Source organism: Eriocheir sinensis, chromosome 2, assembly GCF_024679095.1.
Source record: "Eriocheir sinensis breed Jianghai 21 chromosome 2, ASM2467909v1, whole genome shotgun sequence".
Taxonomy (NCBI): Eukaryota; Metazoa; Arthropoda; class Malacostraca; order Decapoda; family Varunidae; genus Eriocheir; species Eriocheir sinensis.
In genome coordinates, this window is record NC_066510.1 from 30745387 (window position 1) to 30767277 (window position 21891).

The 21891-nt window shown below is 43.6% G+C and overlaps 1 protein-coding gene across 2 annotated transcripts; it reads left to right on the forward strand.

Moving 5' to 3' along the window:
- The first annotated feature begins 6984 nt into the window (after positions 1-6984).
- On the forward strand, positions 6985-20309 carry LOC127002566 (DNA-directed RNA polymerase II subunit RPB1-like). Of its 2 annotated transcripts, none has more exons than XM_050868650.1 (14): positions 6985-7033; positions 8672-8796; positions 9282-9551; positions 9767-10082; positions 12195-12708; positions 12904-13126; positions 13239-13484; positions 13595-13804; positions 14025-15071; positions 15239-15550; positions 15697-15960; positions 16236-16398; positions 17097-17254; positions 17603-20309. In XM_050868650.1, exons 2-14 carry the CDS (start codon positions 8722-8724, stop codon positions 19550-19552), a joined length of 5748 nt encoding a protein of 1915 aa, XP_050724607.1. In that variant the 5' UTR covers positions 6985-7033; positions 8672-8721; the 3' UTR covers positions 19553-20309. The 2 variants fall into 2 exon arrangements, with proteins under 2 accessions (XP_050724607.1, XP_050724614.1); XM_050868657.1 differs by having other exon boundaries at positions 7005-7148.
- Positions 20310-21891: the final 1582 nt, after the last annotated feature.

The window sequence follows — 21891 nt, forward strand, 5'->3', positions numbered from 1 at the left end:
AGTCAATGCATGGGCAGGCCGCCACGTAAGAGTTTTGGACAAAGCAGGTCGCTGGCCTGTCGCCGCCCACCTCGCAGCTCCCCGGGGCCAGGAAGTGGGCGGCCAGCTTCACCCTCTCCGTGGCCTCCCCCTCACCCGCACCCACCTGCCGACCCCGTCCCTTCCAATACACCCACCTGCACAGGGCCCGCCCACCTGTCCAGCCTCTCCGCCCTCACTCTTTTGTTTGCCCTCTATTATTAACATTGTCTTTATTCATTTGGCTGTATGTATGTTTTTACTTTCTACTATTGTTATAGTTATTATTATTATTATTATTATTATTATTATTATTATTATTATTGTGATATGATGATGATGATGATTACGACAATGATAACTGTTATTTCACTGCTGCCATTCGTCGGTGCTGTACGTAGTGTCATCAATATGCATATTGATATACATGTATATGTAGCAAAAGTTGAAGATACAGTCTCCTTGGATAAATTGACGAGGTTTAAAGTCTATCGGGTGACCGAGGAAGCAACAAGGGTCCTCAAGGAGATGTCCTGTGGGCTGCAGCCGGTGTTGACGATGAGTGGGGGACGTTTTTCTCCTGGCTGCAGTAGTGTCATACGAAGTTCTGTCCCTCCTCCTCACCATACTGCCTCCCGTGTTACGTGACGCCAATGCAATCAAGAGTTAGGTTCCCTAATCACGGTGACTCGAGGTGTAGAGAGTCTGCAAAAGCGGCGGCTGGAGGTGAGGAGTGAGATACTTGACGTCATGAGCGCTCCGGGAAACACTTGAGTTGCCAGATCTGCTTCCCAAACAAAAGCACCGGGGTTTTTAATTTCGCAGGTGATTTTCACGGCAATTTCATCTCGATCGACGGACTGGAACCCGCTGTTGTCCATCATCAAGGGAGACATTTCGTTGCAATTTTCGTGGATTGAGGAAGTCCTGTCTGGTTAGCGAGAAGGGGAGAGGAAGCGAGAGGAAGGAAGCTTCGGGGTGCGGTAACTGTGACTCCTGGGATCCGGCGGGCTTTTACCACCACCACGAGGGATGACCCCAGACTGGCGGCGCCTCAGGCCTCGAGGGCAACAGTAGGGGAAGGTTAGAGTTAGACAGGGAGAACCAGCATCAGGCATCGGGGCATGACGGTGAAGGGGCTGGAGGGGAGGGTATGGGTGCCTAAACCACCGCACAACACGTGATCGTCTACAGTTTCAGGTAGGGGCGAGGAGGAGTGGCTTAGCAGGCAGACCGGCAGGTGACAAACGAGGAGGAACCCGGCATGAGAAAACAGGGTTCAGCTGCCGAGCCCGTGCGGGTGAGGGGCGGGCGCTTGAAGCCCCTGCCTCGATCGGCTGTCCAAAACTGCTACATGGTCCACACCGACAAAACTAAAGGCGATTGTGAGCATTCAAGGTTATAGAAGCGATTGTCTTCATGTAACCAGACAATGATTACGTCTCATTCACCTACGGTCTAAATATACGTGCTGTACTCAAGATCGCTAGCAAATACCTCCCCGATATCGCGTTGGAGCTGGGACCTCACATATACCCCACCCCACACCCCATACCTCTTCCTCAAAGGTGACAATAACCTCTCCTGTCAGCGGAAACTTTTCAGCCTGAGCAAGACGCCAGCCTCGACCTGCCATTGTCGGGGTGCAGTTGAGTGCGTTTATTCATACACCACGACAGTGTGTGTGTGTGTTACGAGCTTATTGGTGATGATAACATCGGTTTTGTATACAAAGCCTTATTACATTTTAATAACGGGCCGCGGAAGGAAGCCCAGCCCATCTGGAAGTTTATGGACTTTGAACAATAATGTTATTTAATCATGAGCTCCCGTACAATCTTAGCAGTTGTCCATAGTATCCCGATGTTATTCAAGATGCACAGTTCTTGAGAGAGAGAGAGAGAGAGAGAGAGAGAGAGAGAGAGAGAGAGAGAGAGAGAGAAGTATATGATTATCCCTTATACCTTATAGCTGAGGAAAACCTGACCTGTAAACATAAGGTAAAACAGCTGACCTGACCTCCTGACCTTTCGGACCTGACCACCACAGTTGGGAGCGGGGAACCACGAACGCCTGGTGCTGACGAACTCGATCGGCAAAAACTCACCGTGCAAAACCTTGCTGGTAATGGCAAAAACCCGTCACCGCCAGGAGCTCCCCACGTCAGGAACACTACGCGCTGCCCTCCTGCCTTATCTATTAATCGCTAATAAGATTTAAGAGCCACTAGATTTGAGAGCAATGATGTGTGTCAATTAATGCCGGTTTTATTCATTCATGATTGGGGGAATTGGATGAAGTGAAACTGTAATAGTACTCTTATTCATATTCTTATCATTGGTATACTAAGTAGTAGTAGTAGTAGTAGTAATAAGAGTTCATCAGTCCGTGCATGGCAGACAATAGCTATGAAAGGGGAGCACAAACAATAGGCAGGAGCGAGAGACAGAGAGCAGGAACCCGGCGCAGGCTCCCGAACTGAACTGGAAACTGGAGCCTCGATCGGCCTTTCTGGAGCACCCAGCCCCGGAGCATAACCATGTGAAAAGTCTCTGGTCCAGCACCGGTTACCTGCCGCGCGGTGGAACACTGACAGGTAAGCACAATGCCTCCCTTCATCGACCTTTGGACTCGTTATTAAGCGTGACACACATGGTTAGCAGAAATCAATCCCACGAACTTGCTTAGGGTCAGTTATCAGGTTATAAAATCAGTTACTTGTAAATTATTTTGAGGCTTGTGGGGCGATAGACTGGCGGCGTGGATCTGCTCTCGATTTCTTGGGGTGGATGGGCCTGAAGCGGCGGATTAGAGCAGATTGACAGCGGTAACGTGATCCCTGCACCGTGTCAGGTCAGGGAAGGGAATGGGAGGAGGAAGGCTAATGTCATTTCACGGTTTGGGTCGAGGGGAGGATGTCAGCTGATTGCTGTGTCCAGGATATAGATGGGAAGCAGGCATCTGGTCATTCATGCGGATTCATTGATAACTGTCATAAGGTTTTGATAAGTGAACATCTACATAATTATGAGTTTGTATGCAATTAATAAAGGTAAACATTGAGATAACTTTTCTTATTCTCCAAACGTTTTTTTTTTATTTTTTCTTCACATTACACCTTTTTATCTTTTTTTTTCTTTGTCTCTAGAAGAATTATTTGATTACCTTTTTTTAATATAGAGGAGCTATTTGACTTATTCTTATTAAGCGTTATTTTCTTTATACCTCTTTTTACCTTTCATCTTTTTAATATGGAGGTGTTCCATTTATGATATTTTTCTCCGTATCTGGACTCCTAACCAAGCTTCATTACGCTGGTCTGTATGTCTCGTCAGGCCCTACGTGGCTCCCCTCCGCTGTGTGCCCGTCCTTCTCCCAGCGTGCAAGATAATAGCGTTGACCCAAAACAATTTAGGTTGGGTTAAGACTTATGAGAGATTTGCTATACATTTCTCGTGACCAAAGACCTGAAGAGGCATTATACCACTTGTTTTCTAGTAGTTTATAAAGCAGGCTTGTTGCGTGGCATACAGTATTGATTATTCCCCTATCGATCGACTCAACAACGGAGGCAGAGAGAGAGAGAGAGAGAGAGAGAGAGAGAGAGAGAGAGAGAGAGAGAGAGAGAGAGAGAGGGCAACGAAGAAAAGAAAACCAGTCTGTGCACTTCTTGAGGTTTCTTGGCATTCCCCAGTGAGAGAGAAAAAAACAGATAAATAAAAGATGAATAGAGAAAGAAAGGAAGGAGAAAACAACAAATAAATAAATGAAAACAGTATGATCTGCAAGGGACTATCGTGTGGTTATGTTGTGCAAGGCGCCTCACATTCGATGGTCTGCGAGAGCTGCCCGAAATCATGCCTGGAGGGAAATAGATGCAGTGGTGTGACGCTATTGTTTCTATTTTTCCCCATTTTTCCTATTACTTTTCCTTCTCCTCTTTTTCCTCGTCGGTTTCCTCCATCTCTTCCTCCTCCTCATCATCATCATTCTCCTCCTCATCTCTGTTCTGCTGGTTTTTCTTTCTTTTTTTCTTTATTTCTTCACTTATTTTTTTTATTCCTTCGTTTTACAATCTTTTTCTAGTCCTTGTTCTTTTTTTTATTTATCTATTTATTATTATTATTATTATTATTATTATTATTGTTATTATTATTATTATTATTATTATTATTATTATTATTATTATTATTATTATTATTATTACTACTATTATTACTGATTTTATTTATCCTCCTCCTCCTCCTCATCATCATTGTCATTATTTTTATATTATTATTATTATTGTTATTATTGTTATTATTCCACTAGATATTGTTGTTCCCCCCCCCTCCTCCCCATCATCATCATCATCACCACCACCACCATGAGCTAAAGAAGACTGATTTAAATATGGCGCCCCGTCCTTGCAGGTATGTCAGGCAGGAGGGTTCCACCACCTTATGTTGCGCTATTCTGGGGCCGTCGACATTGGTACCGCGCCGCTAGTCCCTGTACCTTACCAATGGGGTCGGTCCCTTTATACCTACCTCCATGGTCCCAAGAGTAATAACAGCAGAGAGAGAGCCAGTCAGCGAGCGTATAGTAACTTATTATACTTATATCAAACAATCTAAGACGTATATTCTTAAATAGGCCGAGCGAACTGAGATCATTTATTCTATTCTCTCTTGTATTCTATTTTCTTGTCATGGAGTTAAAAGCAAATAAGAGAGGAAGACCCGTGCCGACCAACCATACAACCAGTACGAACGGGTTAGTTAGGTAAGTGACGGAGAGAGAGAGAGAGAGAGAGAGAGAGAGAGAGAGAGAGAGATTCAACGTGGTCATTATTCCGTGTTGGACATAATGTGTGTGTGTGTGTGTACGAAACGCCTTTTTTTTTACTGACCTCTTTAGTAAGATAAAACGTACAATAAGGATAAAACTACATCCATAGTGCTCTTCAACTCTTCAGCTGGTATATTTTCTAATGGATGAATAACGGCATGGAGAGTAAATAAATGAACATGCACGAATGAATGAAAGAAGGAAAGAAGGAGAGGATGGACATTGTGAGTCATGTAGTTGACGTCGCCCAGTTACCTGAGTATGCATGCTTGTCGTGTACCTAGCAAGTGTGGGGGCTGGTGGAATCCGCTGAGAAAATCGTCAGGTGTTGCAATTGGCTCACTCACGTAATCCTGTGCTATCTTGCGTATACAGAGAGGGGCAATCAGCCATGACGTATATATGGCCCCTCCCTTTTGTCACCAGTTATTCCGCATTACTTTACCTCAAGTTGATATTGGGTAGCCACAAATTACTTTTACATAGCCTTATCTTAAGATTTGTGAGACTTAAACCTAGCTCCTCCTTACATGATTAAGTACGTCACCGATTATATGTTGACACTTAGTATATATGCTACATACATACTACTTAAAAACACAAAACTTGGAGCTTGTTCACTCATATGATACAGTACGCAAATCAATGACATTCTCCATCTTATCTCTGCTTTTTTTTTCTGATGTGCGTGATGTAAACCTAGGAGGAAAAATACATCTTCCTCCAAGGTGTAAACCGCCACGAATAGGGGTTAGGGGTCATTGTTGATATTTCCATCGTCCTTGGCATAATATAATATAGCTACCTACATTTCTATACTTATTGTAGGTTAACCAAAGTCTATATGGATCAAGTCCCTTAGATGACTTTGTACGGTGAGTGAGCACGAGTAGAATGGACCGCGAAAGTTCATGTCCTTCGATATTTTGTGGGTCTTACAAGAACCACATAAAAAAGTAAAGGCTCGGCTCACGTACTTGGTAGAGCACACGATATATGAAAGTAACAGTGTCACAAGAACTTAAGCCACATGCAGCGAAGTGTTAAGTGTTGTATAATGTTACCCTGGCTGCGTAGATTAGACTGGTATTATAGTGCTCTGGGTTCTTGATACGACTATTTTTTTTTTTTTTTAGGCCAGAGAGAGGCTACGTCGGGTTGCCATGAGAGTTTTTTCTGTTCATAGCGCGGAAGTCTTGCAAAAGTACCGCCAGGGTCATGCAACTTCCACTATAATAGAAACCCCGACAACTTCCACGAGAGCCTTTTTAGTTAGATGTATAGTAAGGCTCCGATGAGTTTTGTCCCGCATCTGCTTAATTGAGGACAGGAACCATTTGTCGCACCTTATTCACATAGTCCATGTCTGAAAAGGTTTAAGGCTTGTTAGTGCTGTTGTGCAAATGTCTCTTTACTACACAATTAATGGCGTAAAGTCTTGAATTTAATAAAGGACCTAATTAAGCCACATGATTGTGAAGTGTTAAGGCACCGTCACTTAAGTGTAAAGTGTTGTGCAACGCCCTGCCTGCGTAGATAATTAAGCGTCTTCAGCATGCACACAGTGGCGTCTTCCTGGGGCTGATAAGGAAGGCAGAAGTAGGCCATGGCCGTGGTCATGACATGGTCCGCGGCCGCCCTGCCACCCGCGTGAAGGCAGCAGAGGGGCGTCCTTCACATGAAATTTGCATTCGTTAAAGTATCCTCAGCATAATCTAGGAAAGATGTGTCATATCTACTTGTTTTCTTGCAAATCACATTGTGCAACCCAGCAGATCACAGGGGCCGTATTCTTATCGGGTCCCAAACACACTGTTTAACAAGGCTTTCTTAGGAGTTCTCGGGTCATTTCCAGGGGTAGTTTCATGACCCTGGTGGTAGTTTGACCCTTCTTCTATCCTATAATTGTGAAAAAGCACTCATGAAATCCCGATTGATCTCCTTTTCGACCTTTGGAAATAGTTGATGCATGTTACTGGAAGCCGTTTTATGAGTTGCTTTCACCTTGCTGTCTTTTTTAATACACATATGTTAATTGTTTTTAACTCATCTGTATCCCCGGATGAGTAAAAAACCTAGTACTGTTCATTATATATAAAAATTTTCTAGGAGTGCGCATCCCGTGCCTCACTTTTTAGTTGTTGTCAGTCCGGGCTCAAGGCTGCCGTTGGAGACATCTTGGCGGGCAAGTGTCCAGATAATATACCTCTTTCACCCTCATCTATTGCCTTTTCCTGGTCCCTAACCTTTACAGCGACATGTAGATTACTCGAGGAGCCGCGGAGACAGGAATCAGAGGGGTAAATGACGTGACTGTGGCTGGCGAGGCTCAGAGAATGGCCGCCGCCGCTGGCCTGGCTGGACGGTCATGTTTTTCTTCCTTGTATCACTCTTCCTCCCTTCTCTCCTTTCTTCTTTCCTTCCTTTCCACCTTTTTTCGCCCCTTGACCTTTTCCATCATCTCCTCTCCATGTTACGTGTTTGCATTTTCTAGTGCACCAAGTATGCTCACGTCTGCCGTCCCGGGGCGATGTGTAGCGAGTGTCTCATTGGCCTATATGCTAATAAACGCAACGCACATAGGAAAGCCCAAATATGAGTGTTATGCACCTATACTGGTGCCCTGCGCATTATTATCAAGATCAACTTAGCATAATACTGTTCCCGCCATTACCGTCGCCTGAGTTAGGTTTTCTGGTCAATGGAAGCACTAGTTATTGGGGTTACAGTAGTCCGGATGGCATATTCCTGAACCCTATAATTGTTCAGCACCCTGCGAAATAAAAGCCAATTAACGATCATAGTGAGTGCTAGGGTGCTGGGGATGCTGATCTTGACGATGCCCCTTGGTAGGCAGAGGGTCAAAACCATCAAGATGAGTACACTGCCCTCTGACTTCACTTCATTGTATAGAAAGTCTCATTAGTCAGGAAGCATATATGAATTTTTTAAGTCAAGAATTACTGTTTGGGGTTTGTACGGTTAGATTAAGTTTTGGGTATCTTCAAACACATGATTGCCAGCACTTTAAGGTATAAATCGACAAAGAATGACCTCACTTTGTTGTATAGAAAGTCTCATTAGTAAGGAAGCATTTTTTAATTTTCTCAGTCAAGACCTATAGTAATGTTTGGTGTTTTGTTAGGTTAGGTTAAGTTTAGGGTATCTTCAAACACATGACTTTTGGCTCCGTGTGTAGCTCCACATTTACCGATCTGATATCATTTTCCAGGAAGAGGTAGTGCTTGCCAGACATGGGAAAATAGTTGAATATACAATAGTAACAGAATATCACAGGGTTTTTAGAGTAATAATAATAGACAAAATGGTAGACAATAGCATTGTCGTTCTTCTTATAGAGCGCAGTCATGTAAGTTAACTCAAATTTTGATTCCTGCGATCAATTTGAAAAGATTCGTATCAGATCCCGGAGAGTTTTCAACAGGAGTTATTTCTCCGCAGTTTTAGGAGTAGAAATCGAATTGGCACCTATGAGAACCCCTTGGCCACGTGTTAATTTGAGATAGATGCATAAAGTAACCTGACAACACTTGGTAAAACATTATAATCACACCCAGTTTACTGTGGTGGATTTGGCCATTTGTACTTGCTTTTATTATTTTTCCCTTCATTCTTGACATTATCCTTTTCAAACATTTGAATGAGATCACATGTTATTTTGAGATAAATGCAAAAGGTAACCTAACCTTGCATGGTAAAATTCTGGAATTACACCCAATTGGCAATACTAGATTTGGCCATATGTACGTGCTTTATATTTTTTGCCTTCATTCTCTTCATTAGCCTTTTTCAATGCTTTCAGAATACAACCCCTCTTGTCAGTGAAGTAAGAAAGTCTCCATTGCCTCCACCATGGCGATGGAGAGCAAAGCACCTCTGCGGCATGCCCGTAGGGTGCAGTTTGGTATCCTCAGTCCTGATGAGATTGTGAGTATAATTGGCACCTTAGTTATGATCACTTGGTTCATATGGTAGCTTGATGAATGACAAAAGTATAATTTACAGGATATGTTGTTACAATAACCACCAAATAGATAACATCATTGTTATCATCATGATAACCAGTTTTCCTTCATCCCACAGATAAAAAATAAATCATATACTGTTTCAGTCAGTGTTTCTAAAAGTAAAAAAGGGAGACCATTTCTCAACCTCTGCCTCATGTATCATATGAATTAATATCCCTTTTAGTTGCCTTGTACAAGTTATGGAGTATATTGGCATTTTCAATCTCCACATCTCAAAGGGTATTAGATGTAATTTATTAAATGTTATATACCCTGCAAGATATGTATGTTACCTACTAGGAATTAGGCTAAGTTAATCTTAGAAGGTTGAATATGTACTGGTAGTATGCAAAGATTTAAGGGATTTTAGACAAGAAATGACAGAAAACCATACCACACTTTCAGCGCCGGATGTCAGCGACAGAAGGAGGAATTAAGTACTCCGAAGTGTATGAGAATGGGCGGCCCAAGCTAGGAGGGCTGATGGACCCCCGGCAGGGCTGCATTGACAGGAACACTCGCTGCACCACCTGTGCCGGCAACATGACTGACTGTCCTGGACACTTTGGTCACCTGGACCTAGCTAAGCCAGTGTTTCACGTTGGCTTTCTTACCAAGACCATGAAGATTCTAAGATGTGTTTGCTTTTATTGTAGCAAGCTGCTCTTCAATGCTGTAAGCAAATACTGAATTTTTCTTACATACGTGTAGCTTTTTTAGTATCTCGATTTTCTTTTTTACCTACTCATTCACACCAATATCTTCTGCAGCAAACTTTATTTCAGTGCTTGTAGCAAGTGTTTTATTTACATAGATTTCATTTAAATATTTGTTTGTGCATTGTCATCATAAATTTGTTGGTTATTTTAACATAACGTTCCTCCTTGCAGCAATACCCCAAGATCCGTGAGATTGTAACAAAGTCAAAAGGTCAGCCTAGGAAGAGGCTGCAGCACGTTTACAATCTTTGCAAAGGGAAGATGATCTGTGAGGGTGGAGATGAGATAGATGTCAACAAGGATGGCGACGACCCCAACATGGCAAAGAAGTCTGCAGGCCATGGCGGGTGTGGCCGTTACCAGCCCAACATTAAGCGAGTGGGCCTGGAGCTGGTGGCTGAGTGGAAGCACGTCAACGAGGACACACAGGAACGCAAGCAGATCCTCACTGCAGAACGTGTCTTTGAGATCTTCAAGCACATCTCAGGTTAGTGTACTCGACAAAAATGATACTGTAAGGTTTGAAAACACTACTCAACATGGTAATGGCATAAAATGTACAGATGTAAAATGAGGTTCTCCTTTTTATGGTACTGATATTGCCATGTTAAATGAAAATACAGGTAACTCGATTTACGCGAGTATTGTGTCCTTGAAGAGGTCGCGTAAATCAAAAACAATGCAAATCAAACAAGAGGTAGGTTTCTGTTGAAAAATAAATATTCACTTCATTCAGTGGAGAGAGAGAGAGAGAGAGAGAGAGAGAGAGAGAGAGAGAATATCCATATCACCGAGATATCCACTCAGGCACTCAGTCTCAGCCTCATTCGTGTGAGGAAGAAATGAGGGACACCATGAGCGACTGGCTAGTATTGGTACCAGTACCGAGCAGTCTGGTACCGGTACCGTACCGTATAGCTGGTACCGTTAGTACCGGTACTGGTACCAGTACCTGCCCACCTGTATTATTGAGTAGCATTGCAGCGTGGGTACTGTATTGTTGTTCTAGTGGCACGTGGGAAGAACAGAGCTCAACTGTGTGGCTGCGGCGCCGTGTGAGTCCAGTTACGTGAAACATCTGGTGGCCACTCCATAAAATATCGCGTATAAGTGAAAAAATGTGTTAATTAAACATTTATTTGGATTTTGGACCCCGCATAATTTAAAAAACGTGTTAACCAAACTCGCGTAAATTGAGAGTTACCTGTACAGGATTTCACTGTGGAGGCAAATATTTCTACCGAGGCGGTAGAAATATTTGCCATGATAGTGTTACTTTTTGTTTTATTTTATTTTACTTGTTTTCAGAATGAAATGTGTCTTCACATTTGCAGTTTGTATGCATGTGTTGGACCAAAGCAAATGAACAATGTTAATAGTTATGTCATCTTGGTTTATATCCAGTGACTGGAAGTTTTAAACTTGAGTTTAGTCATGTGCAAGTTCTATTCATTTAATATTCTTTTTGGTCCTTTGGTGCATGTTGTATGGTTGTGTGAATATATATATATTTTTTTTCAAGAATTTTGTAAAACTAGTTTGTGAATGCGAATGTTTGAATGGTGTTGAAGATGAAGTAGATAATCCTCTTCCATGTTTAAGGGTCAGACCACAGTTTCTTTGCAGTTTGTGCCACAACAGTTTCTTCTCTCTTTTGGGTGAGCAAGAGCCCCCTTGGTTTGGACCCTCCTTTGGTTGTTTTCTTTTTTCCCTTTTAAATATAAATACTAAAGAAAATAAAGATAGGATTGATGCTCATTAGTGAAGTGTGAAGAGTGCCACATAAAATAGCTAATAGAACAGTGATACTAACTACTGCATTAACTCCATGCAAGATGTGCCATTCTGCCCCAGTGTTAAGACACTGCAGATGTGCAGATTAACTTGAGTTTTCTCATTACCCAAGCAAGCTGCAGACTCATGCAGCAAGTTTTTCCTACTGCTTACAGATTTAGCATGCTTTTTCTATTAATCAGTTTAGAGAATCCATGAACTAACTATAACTTTTAGTTTTTCAATAACTTATATGTATTAAATAATGTCATCATACTTTTTGGTCATTCATATTAAACATCAATAGCCTATTTTATTGATAATTCCTTTCTACTGCTTTAGCCATTCAAGTTGAATGTAGAAAGCATTTTATTGAAGATGTCATCTTGCTCCTTTGGCCATTCAATTTGAACATGTATAACTTATTCAATAAAAGATGCCTTACTCCTTATTCCACTCAAAGCAAATAGATCATTATTAACAAGCTGCATGTTCCATGGTGTGCAAGAGAAGCATGGTGAGAGAGTTGGGATGTTGAGGTCTTTTGAAGATAGACTTATAATACTGATGTGTTTCTCTGGTTTATGAATTTCTACTAACATCATATCATAACTTTATTTTTACCTTTTTTCATTTGCACTTGATCACAATTCTTGGTGAAAAGGTGGCTACAAATGCTATTCTTAAATTCTAAGTTTTCCAAATTAAATTGTTTTTGGGAACTACAGATCTGTGCTGTCTAATATTATTGACAAATGACAAAACTTTGATTGTTTCACCATATTTTAGAAGGGGCACCAAAACTAATAACTGTGCCCTTCTCCAGATGAGGAGTGCTACCTCTTGGGCATGGATCCCAAGTATGCCCGTCCTGACTGGATGATCATGACTGTCTTGCCGGTACCGCCACTTCCTGTGCGTCCCGCTGTGGTGATGCATGGCTCAGCCCGTAACCAGGATGATCTCACGCACAAACTGGCAGACATTATCAAGGCCAATAATGAGCTGATTCGCAATGAGCAAGCTGGTGCTGCCGCCCACATCATTGTGGAGAACCTTAAGATGCTACAGTTCCATGTGGCCACACTAACAGACAATGACATGCCTGGCATGCCCAGGGCACTACAGAAATCTGGACGACCCTTGAAGGCTATTAAAGCTCGTCTGAAGGGGAAGGAAGGTAGGATCCGTGGTAACCTTATGGGAAAGCGTGTGGACTTTTCTGCACGTACTGTCATCACAGCTGATCCCAACCTGCGTATTGATCAGGTCGGGGTGCCAAGATCCATTGCTCAAAACCTCACCTACCCGGAGATTGTGACACCCTTCAACATGACCAAGTAAGTTTTATTGCATTGCTCTATTGGTAAACAATGTCTGTATCATGTGTTGTCAGGTCGTGTTTGTTATCATTATCTGCCTTGCCTCCTACAGTCAAAATAGTATCATTTTAAAAAACAAAGTAACATTGTGCAGTTCATTGTGTTACTTTGGATTGAACTGTCTAAGCATGATGTCCTTATCTTGTGTTCCAGAATGATGGAATTGGTGAAGCGAGGCAACAACCAGTACCCCGGTGCCAAGTACATTGTGCGTGATAATGGGGCGCGCATTGACCTCCGCTACCACCCCAAGCCTTCAGATCTTCACCTGCAGTGTGGCTACAAGGTCGAGCGACACATCACTGACGGAGACCTCGTTATCTTCAACCGTCAACCCACACTGCATAAAATGTCCATGATGGGCCACAGAGTGAAGGTAAAACATTTAAAGTTTGTACGAATATAGATTGTATTCTTTGTCCTTAAACAAAATAGCAGATTAAAGTGCATGGTGTACAATTAATGAATCATAACGATTTCTTTTTCAGGTTTTGCCATGGTCAACCTTCCGTATGAACTTGTCTGTGACATCACCATACAATGCTGACTTTGACGGAGATGAGATGAACCTCCATGTGCCTCAGAGCATGGAGACTCGGGCAGAAATAGAGAACCTCCACGTTACACCCCGCATGATCATCACTCCTCAGGCCAACAAGCCAGTCATGGGTATTGTGCAGGACACACTTACAGCTGTCAGAAAGATGACCAAGAGGGACGTGTTTCTGGAGAAGGTCAGTGATTAGGATAGGGAGCAAAACATGTTCACTCTTTTATAGTGAAATTAACAATTGTTTTGTATTATCATACTTTTAATAAAACTTTTCCTCCTTTGAAATTACAGCAAGAGATGATGAACTTGCTGATGTTCTTGCCCATTTGGGATGGTCGCATGCCTCAGCCAGCCATTCTGAAACCCAAACCATTGTGGACAGGAAAGCAGCTCTTTTCACTCATCATTCCCGGTAATCTCAACCTTATCAAGACTCATTCTACTCACCCTGATGACGAAGATGATGGCCCATATGAGTGGATATCTCCTGGTGACACAAAGGTTTGATATAATACTGCAATAATGTTCTCAATTGTGATTTTGCCCTGATAATATGAATCGGTGAATGATTTAATTACTCAGTCAAATGAAAAATATTACTCAGTTCATTGATCCCTTTGGTTCACTGATGTACAAATTTGACTCTGTGTTCCTAGGGCTACTGTTTATGTAAGGTGTACGCCAATAATTGCCACTCATCTTCTTTTCTTGTTTATTGCAGGTGCTGGTAGAACATGGAGAACTAATCATGGGTATATTGTGCAAGAGAACCCTTGGGGCCTCATCTGGATCTATGTTGCACGTTGCTTGGATGGAGTTGGGACATGAAATTGCTGGCAGATTTTATGGTAACATTCAGACTGTAGTCAACAACTGGCTGCTGCTGGAGGGTATGAGCATTGGTATTGGAGACACCATTTCTGACCCTTCCACCTACAAAGTCATCCAGGAAACCATTCGCAAGGCCAAGGAAGACGTGATAGAGGTGATCCACAAGGCTCACAACGATGAGCTTGAGCCCACACCAGGTAACACCTTGAGGCAGACCTTCGAGAACCAGGTGAACCGAATCCTCAACGATGCTCGAGACAAAACTGGTGGATCAGCCAAGAAGTCATTGACTGAGTATAACAATCTGAAGGCTATGGTGGTGTCTGGGTCAAAAGGCTCCAACATTAACATCTCTCAGGTTATTGCCTGTGTGGGACAACAGAACGTTGAAGGTAAGAGAATTCCCTTCGGCTTCAGGAAAAGGACACTCCCTCACTTCATCAAAGATGATTACGGTCCTGAGTCCAGAGGCTTTGTAGAAAACTCGTACCTTGCCGGACTGACTCCTTCAGAGTTTTACTTCCACGCCATGGGAGGTCGTGAGGGTCTCATTGATACTGCTGTAAAGACTGCAGAAACAGGTTACATCCAGCGACGACTGATCAAGGCTATGGAAAGCGTAATGGTAAACTATGATGGCACTGTGAGGAACAGTGTGAGTCAGGTGATTCAGCTCAGGTATGGAGAAGATGGTCTGGCTGGTGAATATGTGGAGTTTCAGAAGATGCCCACTGTCAAGCAGTCCAACCGGCGCTTTGAAGAACACTATCGGTTTGATGTCACTAATGAGAGATACCTTCGGAGGCTGTTCAATGAAGATGTTGTGCGGGAGCTGATAGGATCTCCAGAAGCCATCAGCATCCTGGAAGGAGAGTGGCAGAAGCTTCAGGAGGACAGAGTTGGGCTCCGGCAAGTGTTCACCAAAGGAGACACAAAGGTCAGTTGATAGAATACTATGAGTTTGAAATATGTAATTACTTAAAATAATTCTTAGTATCTAGCTGAGGGAATTTCATTTATTATTGAACGAAGTACTAAAACAGGTATAGACTTTGCATAATCTCTCTCTATAGCATGATACTAAAGGTACCCGTCAATTTGCAGGTGGTGCTGCCTTGTAACCTGGAGCGAATGATTTGGAATGTGCAGAAAATCTTCCACATCAACAAGCGCACCCCCACAGACTTGTCCCCAGTCAGAGTGGTGGAGGGAGTGAGGGAGATGTTGATCAAGTGTAACATCGTGAGTGGAGAAGACAGAATTAGTTTACAGGCCAACGAAAACGCCACATTTTGCTTCCAGTGCTTGGTACGATCCACACTGTGCACCAAAAAGGTTGCAGAAGAGTACAAGCTGACCACAGAATCGTTCAACTGGCTTGTTGGTGAAATAGAAACAAGATTCCACCAGGCTATTGTGAGTATCCATTGTAAACTTAAAAACTGTAAAGAGAAATAATGGAGTCAGGCTATTCTGTTTTAATTTCTAATATGAATGTCTTATTTGCTTTATACCTGATCACAATGTCTGATAATGTTGTTCTTTTTATCTCATCCTTTTAGGCTGCTCCCGGAGAAATGGTGGGTGCCCTTGCTGCCCAGTCCCTTGGTGAGCCGGCCACCCAGATGACACTGAACACTTTCCATTTTGCTGGTGTGTCATCCAAGAACGTAACCCTTGGTGTGCCCAGGCTCAAGGAAATCATCAACATCAGCAAGAAGCCCAAAGCTCCCTCCCTTACCGTGTTCCTGATCGGTGCTTCGGCCAGGGACGCTGAGAAGGCCAAGAATGTCCTCTGCCGTCTGGAGCACACCACACTGCGCAAGGTAATTAATTTATTTAAGGGTATCAGCATTATACTTGTAAGCATTAGCAAGTAGGCATATCTAGAAGTGGAAAGGAAAGCATGTGTGACTTTATCATAGCTCATATTTTTTCCAGTTGCCACACATTAATTTTCAGATCACTGAGTTCTCTAAATTTTATGTCCCTGATCCAGTAAGGTCAGATTACGTACATATAGGAATAGGCTTCATGACTTTTTGTTATGGGATGAGAATTATGTTGTGTATTGAAAATTATATATATGTTTTTTTCACAGGTGACATCAAATACAGCTATCTACTATGATCCAGACCCCCAGAACACCTGTATCACCGAGGACCAGGAGTTTGTCAATGTGTACTATGAGATGCCTGACTTTGATGTGTCCAGGATATCGCCTTGGCTCCTCCGCATTGAACTGGACAGGAAGAAGATGACAGGTGTGTTGGAACTTTTGCTTATTCCATCCACTTTTGCTTATTCCATCCTTTCCGCCCTTGTATGGAGTATGCATCTCACGTGTGGGGGGGCTCCACTCACACAGCTCTTCTGGACAGAGTGGAGTCTAAGGCTCTTCGTCTCATCAGCTCTCCTCCTCCTACTGATAGTCTTCTACCTCTTAAATTTCGTCGCGATGTTGCCTCTCTTTCTATCTTCTATCGATATTTCCACGCTGACTGCTCTTCTGAACTTGCTAACTGCATGCCTCCCCCCCTCCCGCGGCCTCGCTGCACACAACTTTCTACTCATGCTCATCCCTATACTGTCCAAACCCCTTATGCAAGAGTTAACCAGCATCTTCACTCTTTCATCCCTCATGCTGGGAAACTCTGGAACAATCTTCCTTCATCTGTATTTCCTCCTGCCTACGACTTGAACTCTTTCAAGAGAGGGTATCAGGACACCTCTCCTCCTGAAATTGACCTCTCTTTCGGCCACCTCTTTTGATTCTTTTTTAGGAGCAGCGAGTAGTGGGCTTTTTTTTATTATTGTTTCCTTTTTTTTGTGCCCTTGAGCTGCCTCCTTTGTTGTAAAAAAAAAAAAAAAAATGAGCTATTGATGTGTTTGTGTCCTTTGGGATAGAAACAGGTAGAGAGAGGTTGGATTTTTATATAATTAATGAAACTTGTTCTTGCAGATAAAAAACTGACAATGGAGCAGATTTCTCAGAAGATCAACTCAGGATTTGGAGATGATTTGAACTGCATTTTCAATGATGACAATGCCGAGAAACTTGTGCTCCGAATCCGTATTATTGTGGGCGACGACAAGCTGGGAGACGATGCTGAGGAGCAGGTAAACTTTGTGCCTTGTAGCAGGGTAGAAGATGCAATATCCTTCTTAGTTATAAGTAGCTGATGTAACTATTGCCCTATGTGGACATACAAAGATCTACAGCATGCTCTCTTCATAATTTTGTCAAGCATTGAAGTTTCCAATATTTTTAATATGTGGGAAAAGTCTCCTCTTGTTCCATTGAGCATTGTCACAAAATGTCATCTATACCTATACCCATGCTGTCTCAAAGTGAGAGTAATGCCACTGGAAGAGAAAGGATAAACTTCAAAGCAAAACATTTTCAACTAAGACAAGCCAATTTTCCATTTACATTGAATTCTTTATACTAATGCAACAATCTTACAGGTGGACAAGATGGAAGATGACACTTTCCTGAGGTGTATTGAGGCCAACATGTTGAATGACTTGACTCTGCAAGGCATTGAGGCCATCACCAAGGTGTACATGCACTTGCCGCAGACTGATGAAAAGAAGCGCATCATCATCAACGACCAGGGAGAGTTCAAAGCTATCGCCGAGTGGCTCTTGGAAACTGACGGCACCGCCCTCATGAAGGTGCTCTCAGAACGGGATGTGGACCCTGTGCGTACCACCTCCAACGACATCTTAGAGGTGTTTGAGGTGCTTGGCATTGAGGCTGTCAGGAAATGTATTGAGAAGGAGATGAATGCTGTGCTAATGTTCTATGGTCTGTACGTGAACTACCGGCACCTTGCCTTGCTGTGTGACGTGATGACCAGCAAGGGTCACCTCATGGCCATCACTCGCCACGGCATCAACAGGCAGGACACTGGCGCCCTCATGAAGTGTTCCTTCGAGGAGTCTGTGGATGTGCTGATGGAGGCTGCATCCTGTGCTGAGGTGGACCCCATCCGAGGTGTGTCTGAGAACATTATGCTTGGACAACTTCCAAAGATTGGCACTGGTTCCTTTGATCTGGTGCTGGATGATGGCAAGTGCAAGCTGGGCATGGAGATCCCCATGCCTGGGTCTGGCATGATGATGGGTGGTGGCATATTTGGTGCAGCATCACCACCATCAGGCATGACCCCTGCCCAGACTCCATGGGCATCAGGAGCAACACCCTCCATGTCTCCATATGGTGCCTGGACCCCTGGTGTGGGCAGTGGCATGACCCCAGGTGGTCCATCCTTCTCCCCTGCTGCAGCCAGTGAAACTACTGGGTTATCACCAGGTTACTCCCCAGCCTGGTCCCCTCAGCCTGGCAGTCCTGGCTCCCCTGGTGGAGTCAGTCCTTACTATCCAAGCCCTGCTCCTCTGTCTCCTTCATACTCACCATCTTCCCCTGCCTACCAGCCCACATCCCCGACCATGACACCTGCCTCCCCAGGGTACTCCCCAACCTCCCCAACATACAGTCCCACCAGTCCCCAGTACTCTCCAACCTCACCCCAGTACTCTCCCACCAGCCCATCCTACTCCCCCACCTCTCCTTCATACAGCCCCACTTCCCCTTCATATTCCCCCACCTCACCATCCTATTCCCCAACCTCACCATCCTACAGCCCCACCTCCCCCTCATACTCCCCAACCTCTCCATCTTATTCACCAACCTCACCCTCCTACTCCCCTACCAGTCCATCCTACTCCCCAACTTCTCCAAGCTACAGCCCCACCTCCCCCTCTTACTCTCCCACCTCACCCTCATACTCACCCACTTCCCCCTCTTACTCCCCAACCAGTCCTTCCTACTCCCCGACATCACCCAGCTATGCCCCCAACTACTCCCCATCATCACCAGGGTATTCACCAACAAGTCCATCCTACTCCCCAACAAGCCCCTCCTACTCCCCCACATCACCCCAGTACTCCCCAGCCTCCCCCTCTTACTCCCCATCCTCTCCAAAGTACTCCCCCACCAGCCCCAACTACTCCCCAACAAGCCCTACCTACTCTCCAGGGTCACCTTCATACTCCCCCACATCACCCAAGTACTCCCCAACCAGCCCCACTTACTCCCCCACCTCCCCTTCATATTCCCCATCCTCGCCCAAATACTCACCAACTTCCCCCAACTATTCACCCTCCTCCCCCAAGTACTCCCCCACCTCCCCCACCTACAGTCCATCCAGTCCCCAGTACAGCCCGTCAAGTCCCAAATACTCCCCAACCTCCCCAACTTACAGCCCCAGCAGCCCCAAGTACTCCCCAACCAGTCCCACCTACAGCCCCACCACCCCTGGCTACAGCCCCACCTCGCCCCTCTACTCCCCGAGCTACGAGGAGGAGGAGGAGGAGCAGCGGCGCAAGGCGAAGAAGAAGTCCAAGCGTTAAATCCCTCCACTCCTTACCTCACAAGTGGGTCCATCTCCTTGTCACACACAAGATTATTGGCAGATTCAGCGACAGGCAGTCCCCCTCGCCTGGCAGTAATCTTGCACTCCTACTTGCAGTGCCTGTGTGGTTCTCTATTCTTGCACTTTTTCTCTCACCATTTGTGGAGACTGCTAAAAAGTATGCTTTCACACACACGTTTAGAACGTGATATGTTCCTGTATAGCTTTATGTTTAGTGGATTATCAGTCACTGTTCACATATTTTGAATAGAATTATGTGCAAGTTTAGTATTTAGTGAACCTCTGCAGGGGTTAAGGTATTGTTCAATATATATATATATATATATATATATATATATATATATATATATATATATATATATATATATATATATATATATATATATATATATATATATATATATATATATATATATATATATATATATATATATATATGATATTTGCTTTCTATTAATGTATTTTTCAGTTTCAAAGGAAAGTTTCCAACATGTTTTGGGTGTATTTACAGGTGTTATGTGTAAGATGCCTCTATAATTTCTTTGCACAGTGACTGTGCAACAATGTTAGACTTGCTCTAAGGTTCATCTCATAATTAGAAAAAAATCACTCATGTAGTCAGAGGTCAACTACATTATATAATATATTTATATTTTAAGATACTTTTTAGCTCTTAATTAGATAAATGAAAAAGGTTGTCACAGTTGGAAATAAAAGAAAATTATATCACCCAACAGTTTGTTTCTTTGAAGATTAATCCCCTGATATTTTTTTCATAATTATAAAATGTGATTTGTAAAGTTTCAGTGTAGGTCCCATTTTCACAGCTGCATTATTTTCCATTGGTTAAGCTTCACCTCTGGGATGCCCGATCTACTTAACACTTCAAAATATCCTTAAGAAAGGACATTCAACGTTATCTGTCATAGACAGGAATGGTCTATAGAGTAAAGACGTCTGCGGCAGATAATTCAACAAGTATATTACTGGACACGTGCAGAGGCCGGATTACAGTTTGCGTCACTACATGATTTAGGTCAGCTAAAAAAGTGCTCTCGGGGAACACCCGATTACTATCCGGCTTGATTGACACCCCTCTGATAAAGGGATTTCAACATTCTTCGTCATATACTGTTGGAAACTATCTGGATACCCACATCTCGCTATCATCCAACTATTTGTCATCTATATAATACAACCCAAATTCGTTTATATTAACATCTACCACTTATTTCTGATATATTGGAAAATAATAGCATGTAGTGGGTTGTTAAGGACAGCTGCATCAGACACTCCAATCGACCGCAGACTGTCAGTTGCGCGTGCAAGATGCGGGAAAATATTGCTACCCGGATGACTACTAATGCGGCAGAGGGTGATGGCACCACAAGGCCATCTGTGCTCAACAACCCCCTGACTGCGCGCCTTGTCGGGGTCGAGGCACGTTCGTTTTGAGCGTGAGCAAGACGAACCCATTATGAGCTACGTGTAGCACATTAATTATCTTCATCGCATACTCGCCAAGAATTTCACATTGCATTGCTTTCTTTCTGTCACATTCCTCATTTTATGTTACAAGAGCACCCATGATGTAGCATTTATTGATGTCGTTCGATCATTTCAGGTGTGTCCAATCATGGTAACATTACCATTACTCGCGGGGGCGAATACATAACAATCCGGTTTTTTTAAAACTTTGACACAAGCTGCGAAAGGAAAGGCGTTAAATATTTAGTTTAGTAAGGAGTGTTGAGATGTCCCTCACAGGTAAACATAGGTTGGCGCACACAGGCGGCAGTGGCGGGTCTGGCTGGTGGGACAGACGTGGTGAACATCCTGCCTGCTGCTGCTGCCCGGGGAAACCTTGGGAAGGTAGTTTGCAAGGATCCGGATTTCACAGTCGCCTCTGCGTCCCTCGGTAAGGTGTATCTACCTGCCTCAGGCGACAGGCCAAGGTGAAAGAGTGGCCGCCCTTGTAATGATAATAAGACAACAGGCACGTAGGTTTTCAGTGTGGAGAATCAAGTGCGTCTTTATTATTTTTTTTATTATCAGTTCCTGTTTAAACATCTCATGCACACACACACACACACACACACAGCTTGGCAGAGGGTGTCTGGTATGAGGAGTTATTTCTCCTATTGTCTGGGCAGGGACGTGAATAACATTGATTACGATTTTGCAGCTGACGACTGAATCATCTTCCCCGATAGGAAATTAGAGGAAAATATGCCTTTGACGTCCGAGTACGTACCACTACTCTTACCTCACTTCACGATGTCTTGCCTGTCATGATGTGTTGATATTTATATTAAC

Coding starts and splice junctions, on each gene's coding strand:
- LOC127002566 (XM_050868650.1), top strand. CDS start 8,722: ATGGCGATGGAGAGCAAAGCACCTCTGCGGCATGCCCGTAGGGTGCAG. Junction 10,083..12,194: donor GATCTTCAAGCACATCTCAG/GTTAGTGTACTC, acceptor GCCCTTCTCCAG/ATGAGGAGTGCTACCTCTTG. Junction 15,072..15,238: donor TCACCAAAGGAGACACAAAG/GTCAGTTGATAG, acceptor GTCAATTTGCAG/GTGGTGCTGCCTTGTAACCT.